The sequence below is a fragment of the Taeniopygia guttata genome, chromosome 31 (genome assembly GCF_048771995.1).
Source record: "Taeniopygia guttata chromosome 31, bTaeGut7.mat, whole genome shotgun sequence".
Lineage (NCBI taxonomy): Eukaryota > Metazoa > Chordata > Aves > Passeriformes > Estrildidae > Taeniopygia > Taeniopygia guttata.
In genome coordinates, this window is record NC_133056.1 from 4640297 (window position 1) to 4665968 (window position 25672).

Sequence of the window (25672 nt, forward strand, 5' to 3'; positions counted from 1 at the left end):
GAATGTCAGACCATCTCCCCTGAATCTCCTCTCATCACTTTGCCTCACAGAACTTGCTCTGTTCTCCCATAGTTCAGAAGAAATGCTGAGGGTTTCTGATATCCAAGACCACCATCAAAGACATGGGGAAGCTTAAAAACGAAAACCCTAGAACTGAAAAACACTTAAACCATGTCTGTGTGTTCCAGGGGAGGGTGTACGGGAAATTACTTTGATTTTGGTTACAGGTATCTCCTCTAACTCTTCACTGTCCTTTCTCCATGACCAGGTGCCCATGTGCAGCCACAGCAAATGTCCAACAGCAGCTCCATCAGCCACTTCCTCCTGCTGGCACTGGCAGACACGCGGCAGCTGCAGCTCCTGCACTTCTGCCTCTTCCTGGGATCTCCCTGGCTGCCCTCCTGGGCAACGGCCTCACCATCAGCGCCGTAGCCTGCGGCCACCACCTGCACACGCCCATGTTCTTCTTCCTGCTCCACCTGGCCCTCAGCGACCTGGGCTCCATCTGCACCACTGTCCCCACAGCCCTGCACAATTCCCTCTGGGACACCAGCACCATCTCCTACACAGGATGTGCTGCTCAGGTTTTTCTGCTTATCTTCTTTCTTGGATCAGAGTATTTCCTCCTGACCATCATGTACTACAACCGCTACGTGTCCATCTGCAAACCCCTGCACTACAGGACCCTCCTGGGCAGCAGAGCTTGTGCCCACATGGCAGCAGCTGCCTGGGCCAGTGCCTTTCTCTATTCACTGCTGCACACAGCCAATACATTTTCCCTGCCCCTGTGCCATGGCAATAGCCTGGGCCAGTTCTTCTGTGAAGTCCCACAGGTCCTCAAGCTCTCCTGCTCCAAATCCTACCTCAGGAAATTTGGGCTTCTTCTTATTAGTGTGTGTTTAGGATTTGGCTGTTTTGTGTTCATGGTTTTCTTCTATGTGCAGATCTTCAGGGCTGTGCTGAGGATCCCCTCTGAGCAGGGACGGCACAAAGCCTTTTCCACCTGCCTACCTCACCTGGCTGTGGTCTCCCTGTTTGTCAGCACTGTAATATTTGCTTACCTGAAGCCTCCCTCCATGTCCTCCCCATCCCTGGATCTGGCCCTGTCAGTTCTGTACTCGGTGGTGCCTCCAGCCCTGAACCCCCTCATCTACAGCCTGAGGAACCAGGAGATCAAGGCTGCAGTGTGGACACTGATGACTGGATGCTTTCAGGGACATTAAAGTGATTGGCAATTTCTGCAAATCAGTTTAAATACAAGTCATCTGTGGTACTTCTTGTTGCTTTAACTGTGGGGAATTTTTCCCTTTTTACTTTCTTCATATTGTCCACAATAAATATAATTTTAGTTCCATTTCTCATATTGTTACTCAACATATCCCCTGTGCCCACAGACTGTGTCAATGAGGGGCTGCACTCTTGGTGGCTTCAAAGGAACTAAAGGATCTCCCAGCCAAGTTTTCTGCAGAGATGCCCTTTTGTTGCCTTCTCTGGAGCTGCAGCAGCAATGTCTGTGTGCAGAGCTGGGGGCAGATCAGTGCTGGCACAGCAGCTCTGGTCCTGCTGGCCACACCATTCCTGATCCAGGCCAGGAGCCATTGGCCTTCTTGGCCACCTGGGCACACGGCTGGCTCATGTCCAGCCTGCTGTCCATCAGTCCCTGCAGGTCCCTTTCTGCCTGGCTGCTGTCCAGCCCCTCTGTCCCCAGCCTGTAGCGCTGCAGGGGTTGTTGTGGCCAAAGTGCAGGACCCGGCACTTGGACTTGTTAAACCTCACCTTGTTGGGTTTGGTCCCTGGATCCAGCCTGTCCAGGGCCCTCTGCAGAGCCCTCCTACCCTCCAGCAGATCAACAGTCACACCCAGCTTGGTGTCATCTGCAAAGATGTTCTTGGTTCCATGTGTCCCTTCAGTGTCACAAAGTCCCTTTGGTTACACCAGGCCCTGCACTGTCACACTGGTCTCCTTGGTTCCATGGGGCCCCAAAATGTGACAATGGACTCCTTGGTTCCATGGGGCTTCACAGTGTCACAATGTTCTCGTTGGTGCCGCAGTTTCACAGAGGCCCCTTGGTTCCATGGGGCCCCAGGGCGTCACAAAGGCCCCATGGTCACATGAGGTCCCACACTGTCACAATGCTCTCTGTGGTTCCACAAGTCCCCTCAGTGTCACAATGGACTCCTTGTTTCCATGAGGCCACACAGTGTCACAAGGGCCTTCCAGATTCCTGGAGGCCCCAGAGTGTCACAGTGGCCCCTTGGTTACACAAGGTCCTGCAGTGTCACAATGTCCCCTTGGTTCCATGAGGCCCCGCAGTGTCAGAACGGCCCCTTGGTTCCACTGGGCCCTGGACTCTCCCAATGCTCTCCGTGGTTTCGCAGTGTCACAGTGGTGAAACCCCTCGGTTACATGAGGCCCCGCAGTGTCACCATGGCCTCTGTGGTTCCACCAGGACCCAGTGTCATGGGGACTCCCTGGTTCCATTGGGCCCCAGAGCACCACAATGGAGCCCTGGTTCTATGGGCCTGCACAGTGTCACCATGGTCCTCTTAGTTCCACCAGGCCCTGCAGGGTCACAATGGTCCCAGAGTGTCCCAATCATCACAGAATGACAGAATCAAATAGGCTGGAAAAGACCTTTTGGATCATCAAGTCCAACCAATGCCCTAATACCACCTTGTCACCCAGACCATGCCACTGAGTGCCACTGGAGAGGGACAGTGACTCTGCCACCTCCCCCCTGGCCTGCCCATTCCAATGCCCACTCACCCTTTCTGTGAAGAACTTCTTCCTCTTGTCCAGCCTAAACCTCCCCTGGTGCAGCTGAAGGCTGTGTCTTCTTGTCCTGCCCTCCAGCAGACCCACACTCACACCCAGCTTGGTGTCACCTGCAAATTTGGGGATGGTGGGCTCGATCCCCTCACCCAGATCATCGGTGAAGATGTTAAACAGGACTGGGCCCAACACAGATCCCTGGGGACAGCACCAGGGACTGGACACCAGCTGGGTGCAGCACCATCCCCACCCCTCTCTGGGCCCAGCCTCCAGCCAGCTCTTCCATCTCCCAGCCAGGAGGGAACCTGCCCAAGCCGTGGGCTGCAGCTTTTCCAGGGAATGCTGTCAGAGACAGTGTCCAAGGCTTTGCTGAAGTCCAGATGGACACATCCACAGCCTTTCCCACATCCACAGGTGGGTCACCTGGTTATAAAAGGAGATCAGGGTGCTCAGGCAGGACCTGCCCCACTAAATCCACGCTGGCTGGCTCTGACCCCTCGGCCATCCTGTGGGTGCCCTGTGGTGGCACTCAAGGTGATCTGTTCCATAACCTTGCTGGGCACCGAGGTCAGGCTGACAGGCCTGGAGTTCCCCAGATCCTCCTTCCAGCCCTTCCTGGGGATGGGCTCACACTGGCACCTCCAGTGCTCTGGGACCTCCCTGGTGAGCCAGGACTGATGGTAAATGATGGGGAGCAGCTTGGGGAGCTCATCCACCAGCTCCCTCATCTCCCTAGGATGGATCCCATCCCATCCCATATGCCTGTGAGCATCTGAGTGTCTCAGCAGGTCACCAGCTGCTTCCTCCTGGATTACAGGGGGCTGTTCTGCTCCCTGTGCCCATCTACCAGGTCAGAAGAACTTTTGGCCTGAGCATGACCTTTCCTAATATTGAAAATTGATACAAACAAGGTGTTAAGTAGTATGGCCTTTTCCTTATCTTTATTTACTATATTCTCCACTGCATCCAATAAAGAGTAAAGGTTCTCCTTATCCCACGTTTTGCTATTAATTTATTTATAGAAATATTTTCTGTTATTTTTCACAGAAGTGGCCAGGTTAAGCATTAATTGCATTTTCACCTCTCAACTTCTCTTTCTGAATGACCTAACAACATCTATAAAGACTTCCTGAGTTGCCTGTCCTTTTTTCCCCTGAGTTCCCACAAAAGCTCTATGGTTGACCAGGCCAGTCATTTTCCTCACCACCTCATCTTTTGCCACACTGGGACAGGCTGCTACTTCCCCTGTAGGATTACTTTCTTGAAATGTGTCCATCCTCCATGGACCCCTTTGTTTTTAAGGGTTGTTTCCCTTTAAAAAATCAGTACCTGATTCGTTACTCCCCCAAATCTGCATCCTAAATAGGCCACAGGCTGCCCTTCCTAATTCCAGTGTGGAAGTTCTGTCGCTGCCCCTCCTTCTTTCACAGATCATTGAAAACTTGATTATTTCATGGTCCCTGTGCCCCAGGCAGCCTCCGACCCCCACATCTGCCACCAGCCCTTCTCTGTTTGTGAACAGCAGGAGACAGAGCTTTCCTTGGGAGTGCAGTGTTACCAAAAATTCGGTAAAACAGAAAACTCCTTAACACCAGTGCAGCATTAAGAAGCAGCATTCTTTATTCAGCCAGATGCACAGGGGATAGTTCCTCCCAAAGCCGAGCATGCTGAGTGCAGGAAAGTTTCTGTTCATATTCTGTATTTTGCACATGTATTCATTGATAGTCCTGGACTAAACACACATCTGATAATCATTTCCCCAAAACCATTAACATATTTCCCCTGCCCTTTATCCATGTGTTCTTCTGTCCTGGGGGTCTCTCTGGTGGTCCCTGGTGGTCGTGGACCCCAATGTTCCCGTGGGCCTGGCTGAGCTGGCAGGACACTGAGGCTGGTGAACGTCCAGTTCCCCTTCTCCCACAATGGGCACTGTGTGGTTTCCATGGGCCTGGGGTTTTGGAGAACAAGCTCCAGGTGTCAGCTCACCTGTGGAGACAATTTATCACCTGGTGACATGAGGTCACAGAGTGGGCTATGACATCACAGAGTGGTTTATGTGAGGTCATCGAGCAGCTACAGCATCAAAGACTGTCTCTGTGACATCACAGAGCTGGCTGTGACATCGCAGAGTTGGCTGTGACATCAGAAACCAGCTGTGTGACATTAGAGATTGGGCTGTGACCTCACAGAGCAGGCTGAGACATCAGAGAGGGGCTGTGTGACATCCCAGGAGGGCTCTGTGAGGTCACTGCGTTGGTCACTCTGCCCCAGGTCCCCCTCACAGTTTCTCCCAACAAGTCCAATGCTGTTCATGCCCAGCAGGGTCCCTGTCCCCTGGCATCCCCCTGAACCTCCACCAAAGGATGTTCTACAGGATCCACCCCAGAGCCTGAGATGGGGACAAGGAGCCAGGGCTGTGTGACCAGGACATCAAGGACATGGATTATCCAGGTCCCTGTGGCCTGGGTTGGGTTCCCCAGGGCAGGAAAGATGTCTGGCAGCTGGAGCAGGGTTAGGGAAAGGCCTCCAAGGTGGGGCTGGAGCCCTTGGGCTGTGAGCAGAGGCTGAGGGAGCTGGGCTTGTCCAGCCTGGAGCAGGGAAGGCTGAGGGGCTCCTCATGCCAGCCTGGCAGTGCCAGCGAGGAGGGGATGGAGAACACAGAGCCAGGCTCTTCACCACGGGGTCTGGTGGGAGACACAAGCCAATGGGTGGAAGGGGAAAGAGGGGAGATCAGCCAGGCCAGGAGGAGATTAAATGAGCCAGGCTCCTTTTAGCATTTCCTCAACACCAAAAGCAGCCTGACCTCCCTTCTCCATCCACCACTGACAGCTTTGCAAATCGAGAATTGTTTGATCTGTTTTTCCCCCACTCCAGGACGAGCATCCTGATACAAAAACTTAATTCGGTTTATATCTATCAAACAGAACCACGTTTGTCTAAAATCAGTTTTAGTATGGAAATCACCTGTGAATGCTGGACTCATCAGACATTGCTAGGATGTTGCACATAGCTCAAGGATGAGTGCGATTGTTATTAAATTGTGTCCTGTTCAACTGTGGTCTGTTGGCCATGAAGAGAAACTTTCTGTGCCTCTGAGTCTCACCAGTTCCTGATCCCCAAAGGACACAAACCTGATGAGTTGTGGTTCCCACTCCAGTGGTGGCACTTGGAGCTCCCTCCATCCCCAGAGCAGAGCTCCCTTGTCCCAGAAAGTCCCTGGCAATGCAGGGATGAAGGAAACAGGACAGGCTGTGGGGATCAGGGCCAGGGCACAGCCAGGGATTTGGGGTGGCTGTGAGCCCGGGGCAGGACCCGGCCCTTGGCCTTGGTGAACCTCATCCCATTGTCCTGGGCCCATGGCTCCAGCCTGTCCAGATCCCTCTGCAGAGCTTCCTGCCCTCCAGCACAGCCACACTCCCACCCAGCCTGGGCTCACCTGGAACTGACTGAGGGTGCCCTCGATGGCCTCGTCCAGACCAGCAATAAAGAGATTTCACTGACCTCACATTCTCTGTGTGAGAGCTGAGCTTGTGACCCCCTGAGCCCTCCCAAGTGCTGGGGCTGCACCTCCAGCTCCAGAGGAGATGTGACAGATGGGAACAGAGACAAATAATTCCTGGTGGAATCTTTCTTGTGTTTGCTTATACAGGTGACCTGGATCCATATGTAGACGAGGTGTTTTGTGTCAGATAACACTGTGAGAGTGGTAAGAATAATATTTTTTAGCTGAAAATTATATTTCACACATAATGCACAATGAGAAAAATAATACACATATGATCAGAAGAGCATCTGACTTTTTCAGAGGATGAGGGACTCATTGATGTTCCAGCAGCCAAACCTGCTCAAATGCTTTCAAAGGCTTTCAAAGGCTTTCAAAGGCTTTCTGGAGATGAGATGTGACCACCAGAGGCCAAGGCCAGCCAGAGCTGTCTGTCCTGGCAGATTTTGGGTGGGATTACTCTTGCATATAGGGAATTTTTCCGGAGGAGTATCCATTTTGGCCATGGGCACCTGCAAAGATGGATGGTTCTTTTCCATAAGAAGGAAAGCACAGAGCCCTACTTCTCCAGGGCCTGATGAGATGCAGCCCTCGACATTCCAAGATCAGCTGGACCTGTCAGGTGGTCCCTAGGAGGCCAAGCCAGCCAGACCTGTTCCATGTTCCCTTGGTTTCATGGCACTCTGCAGTGTCCCAATGTTCTGCTTGCTTCTGAAGTGTGGCCCCTTCCTTCCATGAGGCCCCGCAGGGTGACAATGGCCCTTGGGTTCCACAAGGCCCCACAGTGTCACAATGGTCTCCACAGAAAGGAAACCACAGAGCCCCTGTGTTTCAGGGTCTGATGAACTCTGCAGTCACCGGAGGCCAAGGCCAGACAGAGCTGTCTGTCCTTGCCTGTGACCAACCCTTGGATATTTGGAATTGTGAATGTTGAATCCAATTTCAGCCATTTGTGCCTGGAGGAGGAGGCCAGTTCTTTTCCATAGGAAGGGAAGCATGGATCCCCTGTGTTTGGAAGGCAGGTGAGAGCCCCCCCTAAGGAGGCCAAGGCCAGCCAGATGTGTCTGTAATCGCAGCTTTTATGTAGGAGCAATCTTTGACTATCGGACTTCTGGAGGTAGAATCCCAATTTCGGCCATGGACACCTGGCTGAAAGAAGAAGAGGGATGAAGGATGAAGAAGGACAGTTGTTTTTCATAGGAAGGAAAGGGCAGAGCCCCAGTGTTGCAGGGCAGAACAGGGAGACCACCAGAGGCCAAGGCAAGTCAGAGCAGTCTGTCCTGGCAGCTTTTGTCTGGGAGAAACCCTTGCATATAGCGAATTTTGGAAAAAAAGTACCAATTTTGCCCATGGTTGCCTGTGCAGGAGGGAGGGTTCTTTTCCACAGGAAGAATAGCACAGAGCCTCAGTGTTTGAAGGCAGGTGAGAGCCAGCTCTCAGGAAGACAAGGTCAAACAGACTTGTTGGTAATGGCAGCTTTTGTTTAGGAGCAATCCCTGGATATTGGGAATTTTGGAGGGGGAATCCCATTTTGGCCATGGATGCTTCAATGAGAAGGGCAGTTCTTTTCCATTTGAAGGAAAGCCCAGAGCCCCAGGGCTCTGCTTCAGGGGTACATGAGAAGAAACCCTCAACATGCCAAGGGCAATTGGCCCAATGAGGCCAAGCCAACCAGACCTGTTACCTGTTCCCTTGGACCCATGGGGCCCTGCAGGGTCACACCGGCCCCTTGTTTGCATGGGGCCCTGCAGTGTCACACGGGTGGTGTCATGTTGGATCCTTGGTTCCATGAGGCCCAGATGTGTCACACTGGCCTCTTGTTTCCATGGGGCTCCATAGTGTCACAATGGTCCCTTGCTTCCATGAGGCCTTGCAGGGTCACAGGGGTTTCCTTGGTGCCACAGGATCACAATGGACCCTTGGTTCCATGGGCACTCACAGTGTCAGAAGGGTCTCCTTTGTTCCATGGGGCCCTGCAGATCCCCTTGATTCAATGAGGCCTCAAAGTGTCAGAATGGCCTCCAGGATTCCAATAGGCCCCACAATGTCACAATGGACCTTTGGTTCCGTGGGGTCCCACACTGTTCCATGAATCCTTAGTTCCATGGGGCCCTGTAGCTCCTTGGTTCCATGGTGCCACACAGTGTGACAACTGCCCTTGGCCTGCCAACACTCCATAGTGTCACAATGGCCCCTCGGTTCAATGAGGCCTTGTGGTGTCACAATGGTTCAGTGAGGCCTTTAGTGTCACATGAGTGTCCATGATTCCATAAGTGTTGGAACCCTGGATGCTGAGAATTTTAAACTGGCTGTGCTGAAAGGCACAGACTTGCAAGAGAACACTGCGTTTGACCTGAGGCTGTGGAGAAGGCTTCCAAAATTGCTTAACAGCACTGGGGTTACAGGTGCATAGTTGGTTAGAGGTGTATACTACCACAGGGTGGAAAACTTAGAGTTTGGGGTTTTAGAACATAGGAATAAATATAAAGCATATGGAGGTTTTAGGGTGGAGACAGGTTCTTCTTATTTACCTTCTTACCTCCTTCTTCATGGGTTTGGGTGATATTTTGTGACTGGACAGAAAATCCTGCATTGCAGGCTTCAAGGGATCAGTTATTGGGTTAAAAGGGAAAATAATTTTGTAAGGACGCAGGAGCCTCCAGGACGGTTTGGATGGATTCAAACGAGAGATCTCTGTTGGTTGCTCTTAGAATATAAGGTTTATTAGGGATGGTGAAAGGTCCTGCCTGGAGCTGCCAGACGAAGCACGTGGCAGGGCCTGAGGTGATGGGGAAGGGGAGAGACAAAGGGAGGAGAGGGTGCTCTAGGAGAGCAGGGATTCCAAGAGGGGGAAGATCTAAGAGAGGGGAAGTCCCAAGAGGGCGTCTGGCCTGCCAGAAATGCCTCCCTTGTGCTCTCCAAGATGCACAGGGAGAGCCAAGGAGCAGGACACCTCGGCAGGCAAACCTTCCAAGCCTTTTCTGAGGCCAGGCACACACCAAGATCAGCCAAGACTCTCTTACCACACTGCCTGGCCCACCCAGCCCAGTCTGTACTGGCCCTGGGCCACAGCAGCTCCCAGCAAGCAGGAGGCAAATGCATCTTGCCAAGAGCTGAAACACAGCAGGCAGGGAAGCTGTGAAACGTGAGTGTGTAAAGGCCTTTTAATTCACAGCTCCCACAGAGAGCTCTGGGGCTCACAGATGGACAGAGATGGTTCTGCTCACCCCTCTGTCCAAAGGGGGGTAACACACGCTGCTGCAGGTGCTTGGGTTGGTCCCTGCAGGTCCAGGTGGATGCCAAACCTGCTCTTCACAGCCTTCTCCCTTCCCCTGCCCCTCTGCCAAGTGCAGCGGGCCTCAAGGACTGAAAGGAGCACAGAGAGCCAAAGGGGGACACTTGCACCTGCCTCACTGGGAGCTCCCTGGGAAGCACTTTCCTTGAGAAGCAAGCCCCTGTCCTCCAAATGCATTTCCCCAAATGTGCGGCTTTTCTGCTCAACACCAACACACCCTTAGGAAACGCTGGCAAGGCTGAAGGACTTCATGTCCTTTCAGGACAGGCACTCCAGCTCTAGCTCCTATTCCCCCAAGTGCCTTTCCTGGTGGAGGCTCAGACGTGCAGCCCCAGGCCCTCTACAAACACAAGCTGCTCAGTGCCTCTTCACCTGCCTCAACTCCTGCCTGCGCCCAGGGCACCAAGACCAGGCTGTTCCCAGCCAGAGCCCAGAGCCCTGCTCCCGCAGGATGCTCTTGCCAGCACCTTCCAGGCCTCTCTGCTGTGCACACAGCGCTTTTCATGCCCGCTCCCAACAGGCTCTGGAAGGCAGAGCACAGCCTGGCTGCCTCTGCCACCAGCACAGCCCAAACACAGGCGGAGGAAGAAGCAGCAGGGGCTGTTTTGCGGCCATGCCCAAGAGAGACTGGAAGGGTGCCCTCCCTCTGCTCTCACTTGCTTGGCTTTCTGACTGGCTCTGAGCCTGGGGCTGCCATTCCTCACTTGTGGGGACCAGAACCACAGCCGGGATCCCAGCACTGCCTGACAGCGCTCCGGGCACTGGCAGGGTCGTGTGTCCCAGTCTCGGGCACCGCGCTGCTGCTTCCTCTGCCCTCAGGCACACCCAAAGCTCCCTGCTAAGCCTGGATGGTCGCTGGTTCTGCCCTCTCCCTGATCCTGTGCAGGGATGGAGCACTGCTGAGCCTTCAGGAAGCTATTCCTGAAAACTTCCAGCATTCCAAGCTCCTTTGCCCTCCGTGGAAGCTTGCCATTGAATCCCTCACAGCTGCCTTCAGAGCATACTCAGGTTGGCTCTTCCAAATTCCAGGGGCTTCAGGCTGCACAGCAAGATCTGCAACTCCACAGGGTTGTGGAACTGCACCTTCAGCACAGGCACCTCTCCAGCCTGATCTGCCCTCGTTCCTCTGTGTGTGTGCACAGAACACGGCGTGGAAGAGAACAGCAGCAGGGGCCTGTGTGTCCCAGGGCCCGGGATTTGTGCCGCTTCAGCTCCACAGAGATGCAGGTAAGGGGGAGAAACCAAACTCTTTATTAATGGAAGGGAAAGGGAACGGATGAGATGGGAGCCAAAAAAAGGGAATGGGCAGCGTTTGAGGGCTGGAGGGAGGGAGCTGTCAACAGGGAGGGGGAAGGCAGCAGCTGTGGGAGCTTGCAGCAGGCACAGCTGTGGCCAGCATCAGGTGTGCCTAAAGCTCCAGTGACATTGAGTCCTGCTGCTCTCTTCACTGTCTCCTGGTACTCTGCTTGGGAGCCTGGTTCTCTGAATCCAGCAGATGACCTTAGTTCTGCACATCTTTGTCCAAAAATTGCCTGAGTTTCCAGGTTAGTGGAGGATGGGCTGTCATCTTCGCTCATGGCTTGAAGGGCTGGAAGACAGATAAACAACCACAGTGAGAGTCCGGGGCTGTGTGACATCACAGAGACCTGTGTGACATCAAAGATACTGTGTGACATCACAGAGAGCTGTGTGACATCACAGGGGCTGTGTGACATCACAGAGAGCTGTGTGACATCACAGGGGCCGTGTGACATCACAGGTCCTGTGTGACATCACAGATACTGTGTGACATCACAGAGAGCTGTGTGACATCACAGCGGCTGTGTGACATCACAGAGAGCTGTGTGACATCACAGGGGCTTTGTGACATCACAGGGGCTGTGTGACATCACAGAGATGTCCGTGTGACATCACAGAGGGCTGTATGATCTTGCACCTTCTGGAAGATGGAGTGTTGCCCACTCTGTATTGCCCGGAGCACATGCAATGTTTGAAGTGGCCGCTCTGACATGGCACTACTGACATCCTCTGTCAGGCATTCAAGGGCTGCAAGAGAGAGGAACAGAGCCACGGTCAGATCCCGACTCTGTGGGGAGCCGAGGGGAGCCCCCCCTGCCAGGGCCATCCCAGCCGGCTCTTGCCATGGCCGGGAGGGATCAGGGACCAAGGGGATCAGCCCGAAGCTGCTGGCCACGCATCCCCCACGTGTCCCTGAAATCTCTGTGTGCTCTACCTAGGAGAGCAGAGCTCTCCGCAGCTGGGGCAGGGTTTGCAGCTCGCCCCGGCAGCCCCCGCTGGCAGCCCGCTGCCCTCACTCAGCCTCACAGATCAGCTGGAGCTCTTCCTTCCTCCCCCTCAGGTACCGCCCGGCCGTCCCTGGGAACACAGAGCCTGTCAGGCCCAGCGGCACAGCTCCCTGCCAGCGGTGCTGCCAGCCCTGTGCCCACACGCCCTCCTGGCCCGGCTCGTGGCTCACCCATGAACCTGACGGCGCCTCTCGCAGGGGCTCCTGTGGGCTCTGCAGGTAGGGCAGGGCCCGGCGCAGGTGCTCGGCCGCGCTGCTGCTGTCCTCTGCCAGCTGCAGAGAGCGGCAGGAGGGAAGGGTTGGCCCCGCAGCCCCGCCGGGCCGGGGCTCCATGGGCACCCGGCTCGGGCCGCAGGAGCCTGGAGCAGAGCCCGCGCGGCCTCGGGCTGCAGCAGTGGGCAGGGGCACAGCTGCCAGCCCGCACACCGAGCACCGCGCTCAGGGGGCTTCTCCAGGCTGGGGCTGCGGCTTCCCGGCCCTCCTTACCAGGCACTCGGTGAACTTCCACAGCTCCTGGTTCTTCACCAGCTTTTCAAGATCCCTCCTCTTCAGGAACTCGGCCGCACAAAGCAGCGTTTCCTGAGAAGCCTGGAGAGCAGCAGAGACGCGGAGATGGCCCCACAGCCCAGGGCGCAGGACCCGTCCCTGTGCCAGGGCCTGGAGGAGGCTGCAGCCTGCGAGGTGCCAGGGCAGGGGCAGCCCAGCCCCTGCCAGGGGAACAGCAGCAGCTGCCGAGTCCTCACCTCTGCCACTCGCTGGTTCTCATCATGGCAGTGGAAGGAGAGTGGCAGCAGGCTCTGGCGCACGTGTGCCTTCAGAGCCTATTTTTCTTTTTCCTGTGGAAAAGTCATCAATGTTTGGAAGAGCAGTATGGAGAGCAGCTGCACTTGGCTATTGTCCTGTATGAAGGGAAGAAAAAAAGACCTCAGCATCGGCTGCACGGGGCTCAGCTTGGTGCAGGCCTGCAAATCCACAGGGCACAAAGTGTCTGGGCAGCAGCCAGTGGCCGTGGCTGGGGGCAGTGAGCCTTACGTGGTCAAGGAGTGGCAGGAGCGCCTCAACCAGCTGCAGTGTGATGGGGCTGGGTGTCAGCATGTCCTTGTCCAAGATGATAAAGTTGAGGAGCATGACTGTCATGCTAACTATCTCTCCATCTGCATCCCACAGGAGCTCCACAAGACTTTCAGTCAGGCTCCACATTTTTTCTCTCTGTGAGGAACACAAGTTTGTGAAATGCCATCCAGCTGCTGCAGGGCCTAGAGGCCAAAGGGCTGTTCCAAAGCACTTGGGCAGCTGAAGCGGGAGGCAGGAGAGCTGGGAGCAGCTGGGCCAGCGCCCAAAGCCCAGCCAAGCCCAAGTGACTGCATTCTCGAGCGCAGCCTCTGCCCCTGCCCCCTTCTCACCATCGAGGGATCGTTGATGAGCTCCAGAAGGGCCCTGAGCGCCAGGTGACGCCTCTCCTTGCACTCGCTCCTCAGGTGCCTTGACAAGATTTGCAGGACTCTGTCAGCACCGCGTTCACTCAAGTCCAGGCACTCGAGGACCTGAAAGGCACAGGGCAGTGACAGGGGACCGGCCGGCAGGAGCCCAGAACCGCACAGGGCCGGGCCCAGGCAGCAGCACGGGGCGCGGGCACCGTCCCAGGCACTGCGGCCAAGAGAGGGCAGAGAGCCGGGAGGCAGCTGAGCGAGGCAGCGCTGGCCTTCAGGCTCACCTCCACCAGGAATGCCAGGGAGGGCAGCTCCCAGCGTGGCTCCTGTGTGCTGAGCAGCCGGAGCAGGTAGCGAGCGATCCGAGAGCACAAGGGGATGGAGACACAGGACATCTCCCTGGCAGGAGACAAAGTAACCAAGGCTGTGGGCCAGGGGGACAAACCTCTCCCAGGGCTGACTCACAGAGGTCTGGTCTTTCCCCAGCATCCTGCAAGGGCCCCTGGGCTATTTGGGAGGCGGCTCCTTGTGGGCACCCTCCTCTCCCAGCCTTTTTCAGTCTGCTTGGCTGTCCCTCGGTGACAAGGCCCTCTGGCCCATGACCACAGGGACTGTGGGGGGCACCCCAGGCACAGAGCACAAATGTCAGAGGCAGCAGTGTGAAGGGGGTCTCACCTGGCCAGCAGACCCACAGCACAGTGGTGGGTGTCAGCACAGAGCAGTGTGTCCCAGCCACACTTGCGTTCCATTGCCACCACCACATCCTCGTGCTGCATTTGGCAGAGCAGGGACTTCAGGGTCCGCACTGCAAACCTGTGTGCAGAGCAAAGCCCAGGTCACACTGAGAGCACTGGCTCCTGCCCAGGGATTTGGCAAGGACGGGAGGACTGGGATGGAGCACCTGTTGGGGCTGGTGGCAAGGCCGTATTGCTGCTGACATCCCTTCCAGAAGGTATCGACCTGCTCTGGCATATCCAGAGTGTTGAAGAACACTTGGAAGAGCAGATGGACAAACAGGCAGGGGAAATACACGGTCACCATCTGTGGGACACAGGGCACCTGGAGGATCTTCCGCATCACCACAGTTGCCTGCAAAGGACAAAGCCCCTCGAGACAGCGCTCAGTGCCGAGGTGTCCGTGTGGCAGGGCCCAAGCACGGGAGGGAGAGGCCCGGAGAGACGCAGGGGGAGCAGCGGGCCTGGTGGCCCTGAAGCTGCCCCGAGGCCAGGTTTCAGCCCAGCACCTGAGGCAGGAGACGCTGTGGGGGAGGGAGGATGGAGAGCTGCTGGAGAGGTGGCCTTGGGGCCAGCAAAGGCAGAAACTCACAGCCAGGGCAAGGACAGCCGTGTGGTCCCCATCGGAGGTGCACGTGCTGTGCTCTGGCCAGCTCCCCAGCACATCGAGGAGTACGAGCATGGCCGGCTCTGCAGTCCTGGGCGAGCACATGATGCTCTTCCACATGGCCAAAGCAGCTCTGTGGGGTCAGATCTCTGTCTCAGAGGAGTCTGGGACACAGCAGCGTGGCCTGGGTGGCAGCGGGGAGCTGAGCTGCTCTGCCAGCCCTGCCTCTGCCCACTGCCCCTCACTGGCAGCACGCAGGCAGCCCAGCCCTGTGGGGACTGGCCCCTGAGGGGCAGGGGGGAAGCATGGCAGCACGCTGGGGGGCTGGCAGGGGCCAGGGCTGGCAAAGGGAGCAGCCAGAGGGCCCTGGAATTCTCTGTTTGTCAGACACCTGGGACAGGCTGTACAGGCTGAAGGGCTGCTGAGCCTTGTGGACACGTGGGCCCCGTACCTGTCACACACTGGGGCCACACGCAGAAGAGCCATCACCACGTCAGAGGGCTGTGCCTCTGTCAGATCCAGGAGGGGCCTGTACAGATTGTACTCAGGAAACTCATTGGCCACGAGGATGTACCTCACCATGGCAGGCAGCTGGAGAAGGCAGGGGAGACTTGGAAAGCTGCAAGAGGAAGGAATGTGCCCAGCTGCCCCAGAGAAGTGCTTCCCTTGCCACCACACTGCCATGGCCTCAAAGGCTTCCAGGGAGCAGCAGGCGTGGCTTGGGAGGCCACGCAATTGCTGGGAGGAGAAAAGCCAGGCCACAGGCTGCTCACTTGCTTTGGGCTGGAAGGACCCTCCTCCACAAGCATATCCAGCAGGGCAGCACTGGTCTTGGTTTTGAAGATGGGAGAGTACGCTCTGACCACAGCGCCCATGACGCTGCTCTCTTCCTCCCGAATCCTCCTCATGAATTTGCAAACCATCTGTAGCAGAAGGGCAAGAAGCCCGGGATGTTGCATGGAGTGCTCTGAGCACAGTGCTGGGCTGAGCAGTGCCAGCAGGCCCAGCCCAGGTGGGGATGGCTGCAGGTACCTGCGCTGTTCTGCGGAAGCGGCCACGGGTGCGTTCCTGCTCTCGTGTGCGCTGCACGGCTGCACCTGGCAAAGAGCGAGCGCAGCCCGAGCTGAGGGGCTGCGGGAGAGGCCGGAGAACACAGCCCAGCCCTGCGCTGCCCAGGCAGGGACAGCCCCGCGCCGCCCCAGGGCATGGAGCACGGCTGTGGGGTGTCTGCCCGGCCCCTATTCCATCCTGTCCATGGGCATGGCCCCAGGGAATGGGATGGGATGGGATGGGATGGGATGGGATGGGATGGGATGGGATGGGATGGGATGGGATGGGATGGGATGGGATGGGATGGGATGGGATGGGATGGGGCCAAGCTGGCTGCAGGCACCAGCCCTGTGGCCCAGCTCTGCCACTCACCCTTCTGTGGTGGCTGGAACTGCTCCACCTCTTCAGGCTGCTGTGCTGGGGCAGCTCCAGGGCCTTCTTTCTCCTCCTTCCCCAAGGCCAGCTTGGGCACGCTCGCAGGTCTGTGCTCTGCGTCACTGCCTGGATTCATGGCTACTTGCAGAAGGTGAAAAGGAAAAGGTCCGAGTCAGCAAGTGCTGCAGTCATGCCTTGAGGGCACCTGCCAGAGTGAAGTCTGGGCAAGGCTACAGGACAGCAAGTCCTGCACTCTGGTCTTGGGGGCTCCAGCCACAAGGACAGGAGACTCCTGTCAAGGACAGTGCAAAGCAAATGCCACGGTCTGCCCTCAAGGGCAGCTGCATAAGAGATGCCTCGGGAAGGCCAGAGGTCACCAAGTGTTCTGGTCTGGCCACGAGGTCACCTGCAGGAGTAATACCTCGGGAAAGCTCTAGGTCAGCAAGGAACGAGTGGCTGTGCGAGGGCTCCTCACAGCACCGCTCTCTCCGTCCTGTCCTGTCACGTGCACAGAGCACTGTGGAGTGGCCTTGTCACTGCCAACACCTATGCCACAGCATGTCACAAAGGGCCCTCGGATACCCTGTCCCATTCCATTCCACAGTGACCATGCTGCAGCGTGTCACAAAGGGCCCTCGGATACCCTGTCCCATTCCATTCCACAGTGACCATGCTGCAGCGTGTCACAAAGGGCCCTTGGATACCCTGTCCCGTTCCATTCCACGGTGACCATGCTGCACCGTGTCACAAAGGGCCCTTGCATGCACTGCCACCTGCCCTGGGGCCACCCCCAGCCCCCCAGAGTGGCCCAGGTTGGAAGGAATGCCTTGCCCCAAGTGTCTCAGACAGCCCAACAGGATCTTTAGGAACGGCTCAGACCATCAGCAAACGCTGCCCTGCTCTGCGGGCTCAGAGCAGCAGGAGCCCCCAGGGCTGCCGACGCAGCCGCGGCGGGAAGGGCACGGGGCCCTGCACAGAAGCTGGCACGGCCTCCTCGGGACACGTCCCACATGGTGGCCATCCTAAGCACGGCCGTGTGACACAGACCAGGAACGTGTGGGCCAGGGCAGGAATGCTGCTCTGACCCTGGGGCCCGGGGAGTGCTGACAGCAGCCGCTGAGGCACAGTCCCCGCCGAAGCAGAGTTCCCACGAGCCCTGGCAGCACCGGTGCCCGTCTGCTGCCCCAGAAACCTGTGCCCCAAAAGGGCTTCTCTGCCAGAGGGCAGCCAAAGCTGGTGTGTGTTGCAGCATTTTTCAGAGAAAGAGGACATGAGTTATGAGATTTGAGCTACTCCAGTCTAGGCCTCAGATTTGGGCCTTGTGAGGCCTTCAAGCCTCTGACGCAGTTAGAAATTCAGAGCTTGTGGCATAGATAGAAATAGTATTAAGGTGTGACGGGGACCACTGGGCTGTCTGGGTGTGAATTAGTATACGTTTATAGTGTAAGGCTCAAGCCACTTTAAGGAAAAGGTAAACAATATTAGCCTACCAATCAGAGTGCCTTTGTTTCTGTAAACTATGTAGAAGCTTATATAAACTACCATCTTATCTCAAATAAACGGAACATTTGATTAACCACATTGGTTCAGATCTGCGTTTGTCTTGTCCAGTTTCCCGTTTTCCTGAGATTCCCTGGCTTTTGGTGTGCACTGGGGGCTGTGCTCCGTCCTACAGGGGCTGTTGGTAGCAGCACCTGGAGCAACTGGTGGCAACACTTGGTGCGTGTCAGATGTTGTTGCTCCTTCCCGGAATGATTCTTTCATGGAAGGGATTAGCAGCAGCACCGAAACACCAACAGCTACTCAACTTCACAGGACAAAGAGAATCCACCGAAACACTGTCATGTTTCCTTGTGCTTTTGCGTCTTTCTTGCATTCGAAAAGAAAAAGAATTGGCCCAAGCCCTGCTATTCAAATCTCCAGCTGCTGTGTGTCTTCCTGTGGCAGCTCACGTGCAAACACAACTGGCTGCCTGCTCAGCTCGGCACTGGACGGCCACAAACAGGGAGGGCCCTGGTGAACATCTCTTTGGTCTGGTGGGGCAGCGAGGGCACAGGAGACAAAGACTGCTCCTCCCGAGTTCATGGGGCAACAGAGAGATTTTATTTCCCAAGCCCCCCCTCATACAGAGCATTTGAAAGACCAGGCCTGGAAGCTCTCATTGGTTTGAGCTCCACGCCCCTTCAGGTTCTGGCCTGTGAGGTGCCTGCAGTTTTGGGAGATATTTGATTGGTCAAGAGCCCTGTCAATCATGATAACCTCACCTTTCTTTATAAAATTCTGTGTATTGTTCTCTGTCACCCATCTGCAAGGGCCCTTTGCAAACATGGTGACAGAGGACAGCGTGCATCTAATTTACACTGGAGTTGCAGCATTCCCCTCCAGGCACTGTTAGGGGAGAACTCAGGCCACAGGCATAATGCTTCTCGGTTACAAATTGAACTTATCTCTAAAAGCAGAAAGCTATTTAACCCTGAGCCCATTTAACCCTCAGAGAAAAATCCAATTTTAAAAAACAACCTTCAAGCACTTGATCCCTTGGAGAAAAAACAAACTCCCAGAAAACAGTCTGTAAACAGAAAAACTGTTTGTAAACATGAGAAATAATTTGTAAACAAATCAAGTCCTTCTTGTCCATGAGGCAGGTGATCATTTGTAATGCTGTCTGTGGTTTCCAGTGTCCATATTTTAGGCAGCAGTATTGTACTGTTGTAGGATTTATTGTAAAACATGAGAACAGACTCAGAGGGGAGGAGGGTGTACCCTCAATCCAACCCCTTTCCCCTTTTTTCTTTGTATAATAAATAATAATAGGAACAGAACATGGATTTTGAATACTATTAACTTATGCAAAGTTAACTTATATCTTGAAGCAATGCAAGAATAATTACTAGAATATTAAGAAAATACATGTTAATACATATACTAGGACTTCTTTACGATAATGATTTACTAAAATATGAATATCGATCCAATATCAATATCCAACTGAGATGGACAAAAACTCTCTAAGAGTTTAAAGTTAGAAAGTGTATGTTTATTGAGACAGCTGGGCAGTACATGGGATAATTCCCTAATGCACACTGCAAAAATCACAAGTGTTACAAAGCTTTTTTATTGACAGAAGTCTTGAATACACAAAATATGAATGCATATTCATATCCTGTCACTTCCTCTGCTCCGCTTCATATGCTAATTGGCAGAAAGGCTATTAAGCATGTGTAGTTCTGTTCCCTGAAATGAGTCGGGGGTCCATTTTGGGGAGGGGCCTCCAAAATGAAGAAGTAAAATAAGTCTTCCTCATTCTGACCTTTCTGCCTTTCCCATGCACACGTGACAAATGAATCCTTGTCGTTTTCCTGTGCTTAATGGATTCCTAAAGTATGGGGAGTCTACAACTGCTTTTGTGTCCCTGAAATCTCTTTGTCACATTCTGTTTCTCATGATAAGCACAGCTACCCAAACATAAAGCTCAGAAGCAATGAGTTAATAGATCCTGGATATCTTATCTAAGATCCAGCTACTGTTAACTATGAACAAAGCCTATTTATCTACTTCCACTAAGTCAGCAACATCTAATTTAACTATCATCTTAACTTCCTAAAATTCTTAATTCTTCCAAATTAATGTCTCACCGGGAATGGGGACAGGGAATGGGAATGGGGACAGGGAATGGGGAATGGGAATGGGGACAGGGACTGGGAGTGGTGATAGAGACAGGGAATGGGGACAGGGATCGGGAATGGGGACAGGGAATAGGACTGGGAATGGGGACAGGGACAGGGAATACGGTACAGGGATCGAGAATGGGGTCCGGATTGGAATGGGAGCAGGATGGGAACGGAATAGGGGGGACATGAGAACAGGCAGGGGCAAGGGGAGTATGGAAGGGGAGTAAGGAATGGGGCAGCCACTGCAGGGGGACTGGGCTATGGGATGGGGACACATGGGGACAGTTCCAGGGCAGGGGTTCCTTGACCAGCTGCCCAGAACCTCCACCAGGGTCTCCCAGTGCAACTGGAGCCGCTCAGCCTGGGGTGCCCAAAACCCTGAGCAACTCCCAGGTCCCTCCCAGGAACCCTCAAGTCCCTCAAACCCAGCATCCCCCACATCCCCTGCAAGAACCACCCCCATGTCCCCATCCTTGTCTTAGCTCAACATCTTTATTTTTACCTGCTTTTTAGAGTTTTGAAAGAGCAAAGAGAAATGAAAAGATAATCCAGGCCAGGGGGGCCAGGAGGATGTGGAGCCCCCAGCCAGGTGTCTTCCCATCATGGATCAGCAGCACCACGGGTCACCGGGGGTCTGCCCACCGGGGCTCACTGGGGATCATCCAGCACGGATCCTCCCGTGGGGGATGGAGCTGGAGCAGCGCATGGAGCTCTTCCCACACTGGGGCACTCGCAGGGCCGCCCTTCGTGGTGCCTCTGCTGGTTTTGGGTCAAGGCTGATCTGTGTGATGAGCTCTTCCCACACCTGGGACACTCGTAGGGCGTGGGACATCACCAGGAGCGGGGCTGGGATGTGCCCTGGTACCTGGGACATCACCAGGAGCGGGGCTGGGATGTGCCCTGGTGCCTGGGACATCACCAGGAGTGGAGCTGGGATGTGCCCTGGTACCTGGGACATCACCAGGAGCGGGGTTGGGATGTGCCCTGGTACCTGGGACATCACCAGGAGCGGGGCTGGGATGTTCCCTGGTGCCTGGGACATCACCAGGAGTGGGGCTGGGATGTGCCCTGGTGCCTGGGACATCACCAGGAGCGGGGCTGGGATGTGCCCTGGTGCCTGGAACATCACCAGGAGCAGGGCTGGGATGTGTTCCGGTGCTTTGGACATCTCCAGGAACAGGGATGGGATGTGCCCTGGTGCCTGGGACATGACAAGGGGCGGTGCTGGCTGGGGTTTGTTTGGTGCCTGTGAAATCCCAAGGGCAGTGTCACAGCGGGGCAGCTCTCAGTGTCCCCAGCAGGTCACAGTGTCCAGTGCAGCCCGTGCCAGCGGTCACTGCGCACATGGGGCAGGCTGGGCTGGACAGGGGACGGGGCAGAAACGCTGCCCCGGGACTGGGGTCTCCCCCTGCCTCTGGGGCACCTTGGGCAGGGCACGGGGCTGCTGCTGGGCCAGGGGGACAGGCCGTGCCCCCTGTCCCCTGCTGCTGGGCCAGGGGGACAGGCCATGCCCCCTGTCCCCTGCTGCTGGGCCAGGGGGACAGGCTGTGCCCCCTGACAGCTGCCCAGGCCCCTCTGGTGCCTGTCCCACATCCCTGTGGCTCCTGTCCCCATCACTCCCCACCACCTTCACTCCCTCCATCAAAGCCCCACCCAACTCCTTCACAGTGACCTCTGGAAAGAAAGAATGAAGGAAAGGAAGTGTTGTCTGTTCACCCTGGATGGATGTCAGGCACCCACCAAAGCTGCTCTCTGACTCCCCTCCAGAGATGGACAGGAGAGAGAAAACAGAATGAAGGCTTCATGGGTTGAGCTAAGGACTGGGACAGATCACTCAGCAAATGCCATCATGGGCAGACCATTTTCAGAATTAGAGATATTAATGGAATTTATTGCTATCTGGATCAGGGCAGGACAGTGAGAAGTAAAACAAAGCTTTAAAAACTCCTTCTGCCCTTCCCTCCCTCCTTCCCAGCTCTACCTCCCCCCCAGTGGGTGCAGGGAGACAGGGAATGGGGGCTCAGGTCAGTTCATCCCCTGTTGTTTCTCCTGCTGCTCGGGGAGAGGAGTCGTTCCCTGCTGTGCCAGGGGTCCCTCCTGGAGACACTTCTCCATGAACTTCTCCACGGTGAGTTCATCCCACGGACAGCAGTTCTCCACAAACTGCTGCAGCGTGGCTCGCTCTTCCATGGGCTCACAGGTCCTGGCAGGGCCCTGCTCCAGCGTGGGCTCCTCTCCAGGGGTTTGCAGGTCCCTGCCAGGTCCCTGCTCCAGCACAGGTTTCTCACGGGGTCGCAGCCTCCGCTCAGGCATCCCCCTGCTCCGGCACGGGCTCCTGCAGGCGCTGCAGGTGCATCTCTGCCCTCCGTGCCCTCCATGGGCTGCAGGGCCCAGCTGCCTCACCAGGGACTGCCCAGGGAATCTCAGGGCAATCAGCTCCAGCAGCTGGAGCAGCTCCTGCCCCTCCTGCCCTGCCCTGCCCTGCCCTGCCCTGCCCTGCCCTGCCCTGCCCTGCCCTGCCCTGCCCTGCCCTGGGGTGTGCAGAGCTGCTCCTCTCACATGTCCTCACCCTGCTCCTCCCTGCTCACAGTCACAGCTCCAGGATCACCCATTTTCTTAAATCTCTTATCCCAAAGGCATTACCACCATTTCTAACTGGGTCAGCCTTGGCTGGCAGCCGGTCTGTCCTGGAGCCGGCTGGGATTGACTCTGTGGGACATGGAGGAGCAGCTGCTCTCACAGAAGGTGCTCCTAGAGCCCCTCTCTTACCAAAACCTGTCCATGCAAACCTGCTATAAGTATGGTAGGGTTTTAATTACCACTATTAATTCTTATTATTTCTATGAGTAGGAATAATGTAATCAAGTACTGCAGACAGAGAAATATTGGTTAAAGTGTAATGAATATATGAGTGAGGTAGAGACATAAATGCCTGCTCTAAGTACAAAATCTGATGTATTTCCACACCTCTCAGGCATGAGAATGGACTCTCAAAAAAGAAACCAAAAAAACAAAAAAACACCACAAGAAACCAAAAGCAAAACCAGATATGATTTCAAGAAGAAAGTAAAATGATATAAAAACTTACTTTTATAAAAATATTGTCTGGTTATAGCTCTGGGACCACACTCTATGTGGGTTGTTTTATTTTTACTGGCTTTTTGAAACCAAACAAGACAAAGACTTACCAGAACAACAACTCTGTGACACAAAGTATTTGTGTGTGGGTGACAGTAGGAAATTACAAACGACTCCAAGCTCATGCAGGCCAAGGTCTGTCCTTCTGGCATTTCTTTCATCCCCCAGCTGAAACCTCCCTGTCCTTGCAGGTGCCTGGTGGAGGATATCAAACCAAAGACACTTCCACCACCCACTGCCCCACTCCTCCTGCACAGAGGATTTTTCCAAGTGCATCCAACCAGATTGGAGCACCAGGCAGGCTCAGTGATGGCTGTCTGGGGCTCACAGAAAGGCAGCCAGGCTTTGTAAGCCTCAATTAAAACCCAGGGAGGGATTTAGCTCCATTTTAACATCATTCCTTTATCTGATACTCACAGTCTGCATGTCATTAAGTGAATGTGTTTTGGTTTCTGGGGGATGCACACAGTGCAGGCATTGAGAAACTCAGCAGTGAGTGTTTCCTACAGGCCACATAATGGGAAAATTGAAATCTGCCTGTACTGAACATGGAACCCCCTGGCAGGGTCAAGGAAATTAATTCTAAATCGATGGGGTTAAACACCAAAGAATTTCTCTCTTGTTTGGGCCAGGCTTTTTTCCCCACAAAAAAATCATGCTGCCAGCAGCACCTCTACAACTGGAATTTTTTTTCTTTTAAAACACTGACATAGGCTGTCCAGAGTAGCTGTTGATGCACCATTCTTGGAAACAGCCACAGTCAGGTTGGATGAGACTTTAAACAACCTGATCTAGTTGATGATGTTCCTGCTCATTCCAGGGCGTTGAAACTAGAGGACCTTTAGTGGTCCCTTCCAACTCAAACAATTCTATGATTTTTATGAAATTTCATAAAAAGGAAAGCCTCATGAGAAGCCTTGTGTTGGCCCAGCTTAAAACGTAAAGGTTGATACAGAGCAGGCTGGAAAGGTTCCCATCTTTCCCTGAAAACCTGTGTATTGCTGCCAGTGAGTAACATGCAGCTTTCAGCTGGTTCCTAAGGAAACAACAGAGGTGTGACCAGCTGGTGGGGAGTGTGGCAGGGCCCCATTGCAGTTTTGGGGTACTGGGGACCAATGGCTCTCAGAGAGCCCCACAGCCCATTGAGGTCCCTGCACACCTTGGTTAAACCCAACTTGAGGACAGCCCTGCTGCTCCAGCTTGTCCTGGAGGGAGAGAGGTCTGGATGCTCCACTCCCATCCTGCTTCTGCAAATGTTGACAAGCACCGTTTCTCTTGATTTTGAACCAAATGCAAAACCTCCCTGGAGACCTCCCCTGCATTTTGACCCTCATTTTTGCTGTCCACACCCTCCTGCACCCACCTCACCCCAGAAGCTGAGCAGGAGCATCATTTTTAACAAGATGCTGCAGATTCAGCAGAGAAATTAATCTCAACAGCAAGTGCTGACCACTTTTTCCTGGTAATTCATTTAAACTGGGAAGTTAATTCTATTCAACTGAGCTGCCCTTCATCACTTAGAGACACAGGCTTTGAACATCCCCGAGTGAAGTGGTTCTGGCACAAACCTTCCACCTCCTCCTCTATCTACCCTGACCCCCGCATCCCCTGGGGAATGCCACATGCCAGTGCTGTGTGATCCTCCCTCTGGAGGCTGATTAGCCAGAGCTGGAGAGTTCAGGGAGGTGAGAGCATCGGAATCCTCGCGCTGACGTTTGATCGCCGACGGCTGCCCGTGCTCCCAATTAGCCTGCAAACGCTGCCTCCGGCTCACAAATACTTTAAAAAATGAAGTTTGATGAAAAGCCGCCTGCGTTGCCGTTCTTCAATCCTCTCTGCCATATCAAAGCCTTTGAGAATATCTGAGGACAACTTTTATAGCCGAGAAGCGCCCATTGGAGCGCTGGCTCATTACTGCTGTGGCTGTGCTGCCCACGGAGACGCAGAGCATCCATCAGCCACTTACCAGGAGCACTCCTGAATGCCAGCAAGTGTGTTAGGCTGGGAAGTTACCTCTGAGGGAGCCACCGAAGGGTTTTTCAAGCAGAAAGGTCACCCAGCTCATCAGTTTCTAGGGGAGATGATTAGAGCGGCGCATTTTGGGAGCCGTGGCACCCCGCAGCACGTCCATTCCCTGGCTCTTTGTTCCCCCCTTCGCTCACAGTAATGATCTGCAGCTCATCACAGGGGGCTCAGCGGGGGAGGACAGCAGCAGCACTTACTTTAATAAATAACATTTGTGAGCTGGCTTTCCAGGCTGCAGCTTGGGGAGGAATGTGATGAACATTGAGAGGAGAGATTGAGAGAGACACTGGCACAGGGTGCCCAGAGAAGCTGCCCCATCCCTGGAAGTGTCCAAGGCCAGGCTAGGCAGGGCTTGGAGGAACCTGGGACAGTGGAAGGTGTCCCTGCCCATGGCAGGGGGTGGAACAAGGTTCTGCAGGACAAGGTTGTGCCTCCTCAATCTTCTCTCTGATAAGTTAACATTCAAAACATCACCCTGAGCAGTGATTCCAGCCTAAGGCCTGCGGTGGGAAGGTCCCAGGTTTCCGGCAGGGCTGGTGTGTTTCTGCACTGAGGAGGTTTTGGGGCAGTTCTGCTCAGTTTCAGTGTATTTTCCAGGACTAGCTGCACTCTGGGCTCTAAGTGACCACAGCAGACGTGCTCCAGCTGCTGCTCAGGCCAAGCTCCCTACAAAGCAGAAATCATCACCAATGTGTTTGCACAATAGTTAGGAAAAGCATTGCATTGGGAAAACAAAAGGAATATCTTTAGTTGTTACTTCTGCAATTT

General features: G+C 54.7%; 1 protein-coding gene across 1 annotated transcript; it reads left to right on the forward strand.

The window, feature by feature from the left end:
- Window positions 1–635: 635 nt before the first annotated feature.
- LOC140681073 (olfactory receptor 14J1-like) lies at window positions 636–1223 on the forward strand. The gene has a single exon (XM_072920279.1). The coding sequence runs from the start codon at window positions 636–638 to the stop codon at window positions 1221–1223; it is 588 nt and encodes a 195-aa protein (XP_072776380.1).
- The last annotated feature ends 24449 nt before the right edge of the window (window positions 1224–25672 follow it).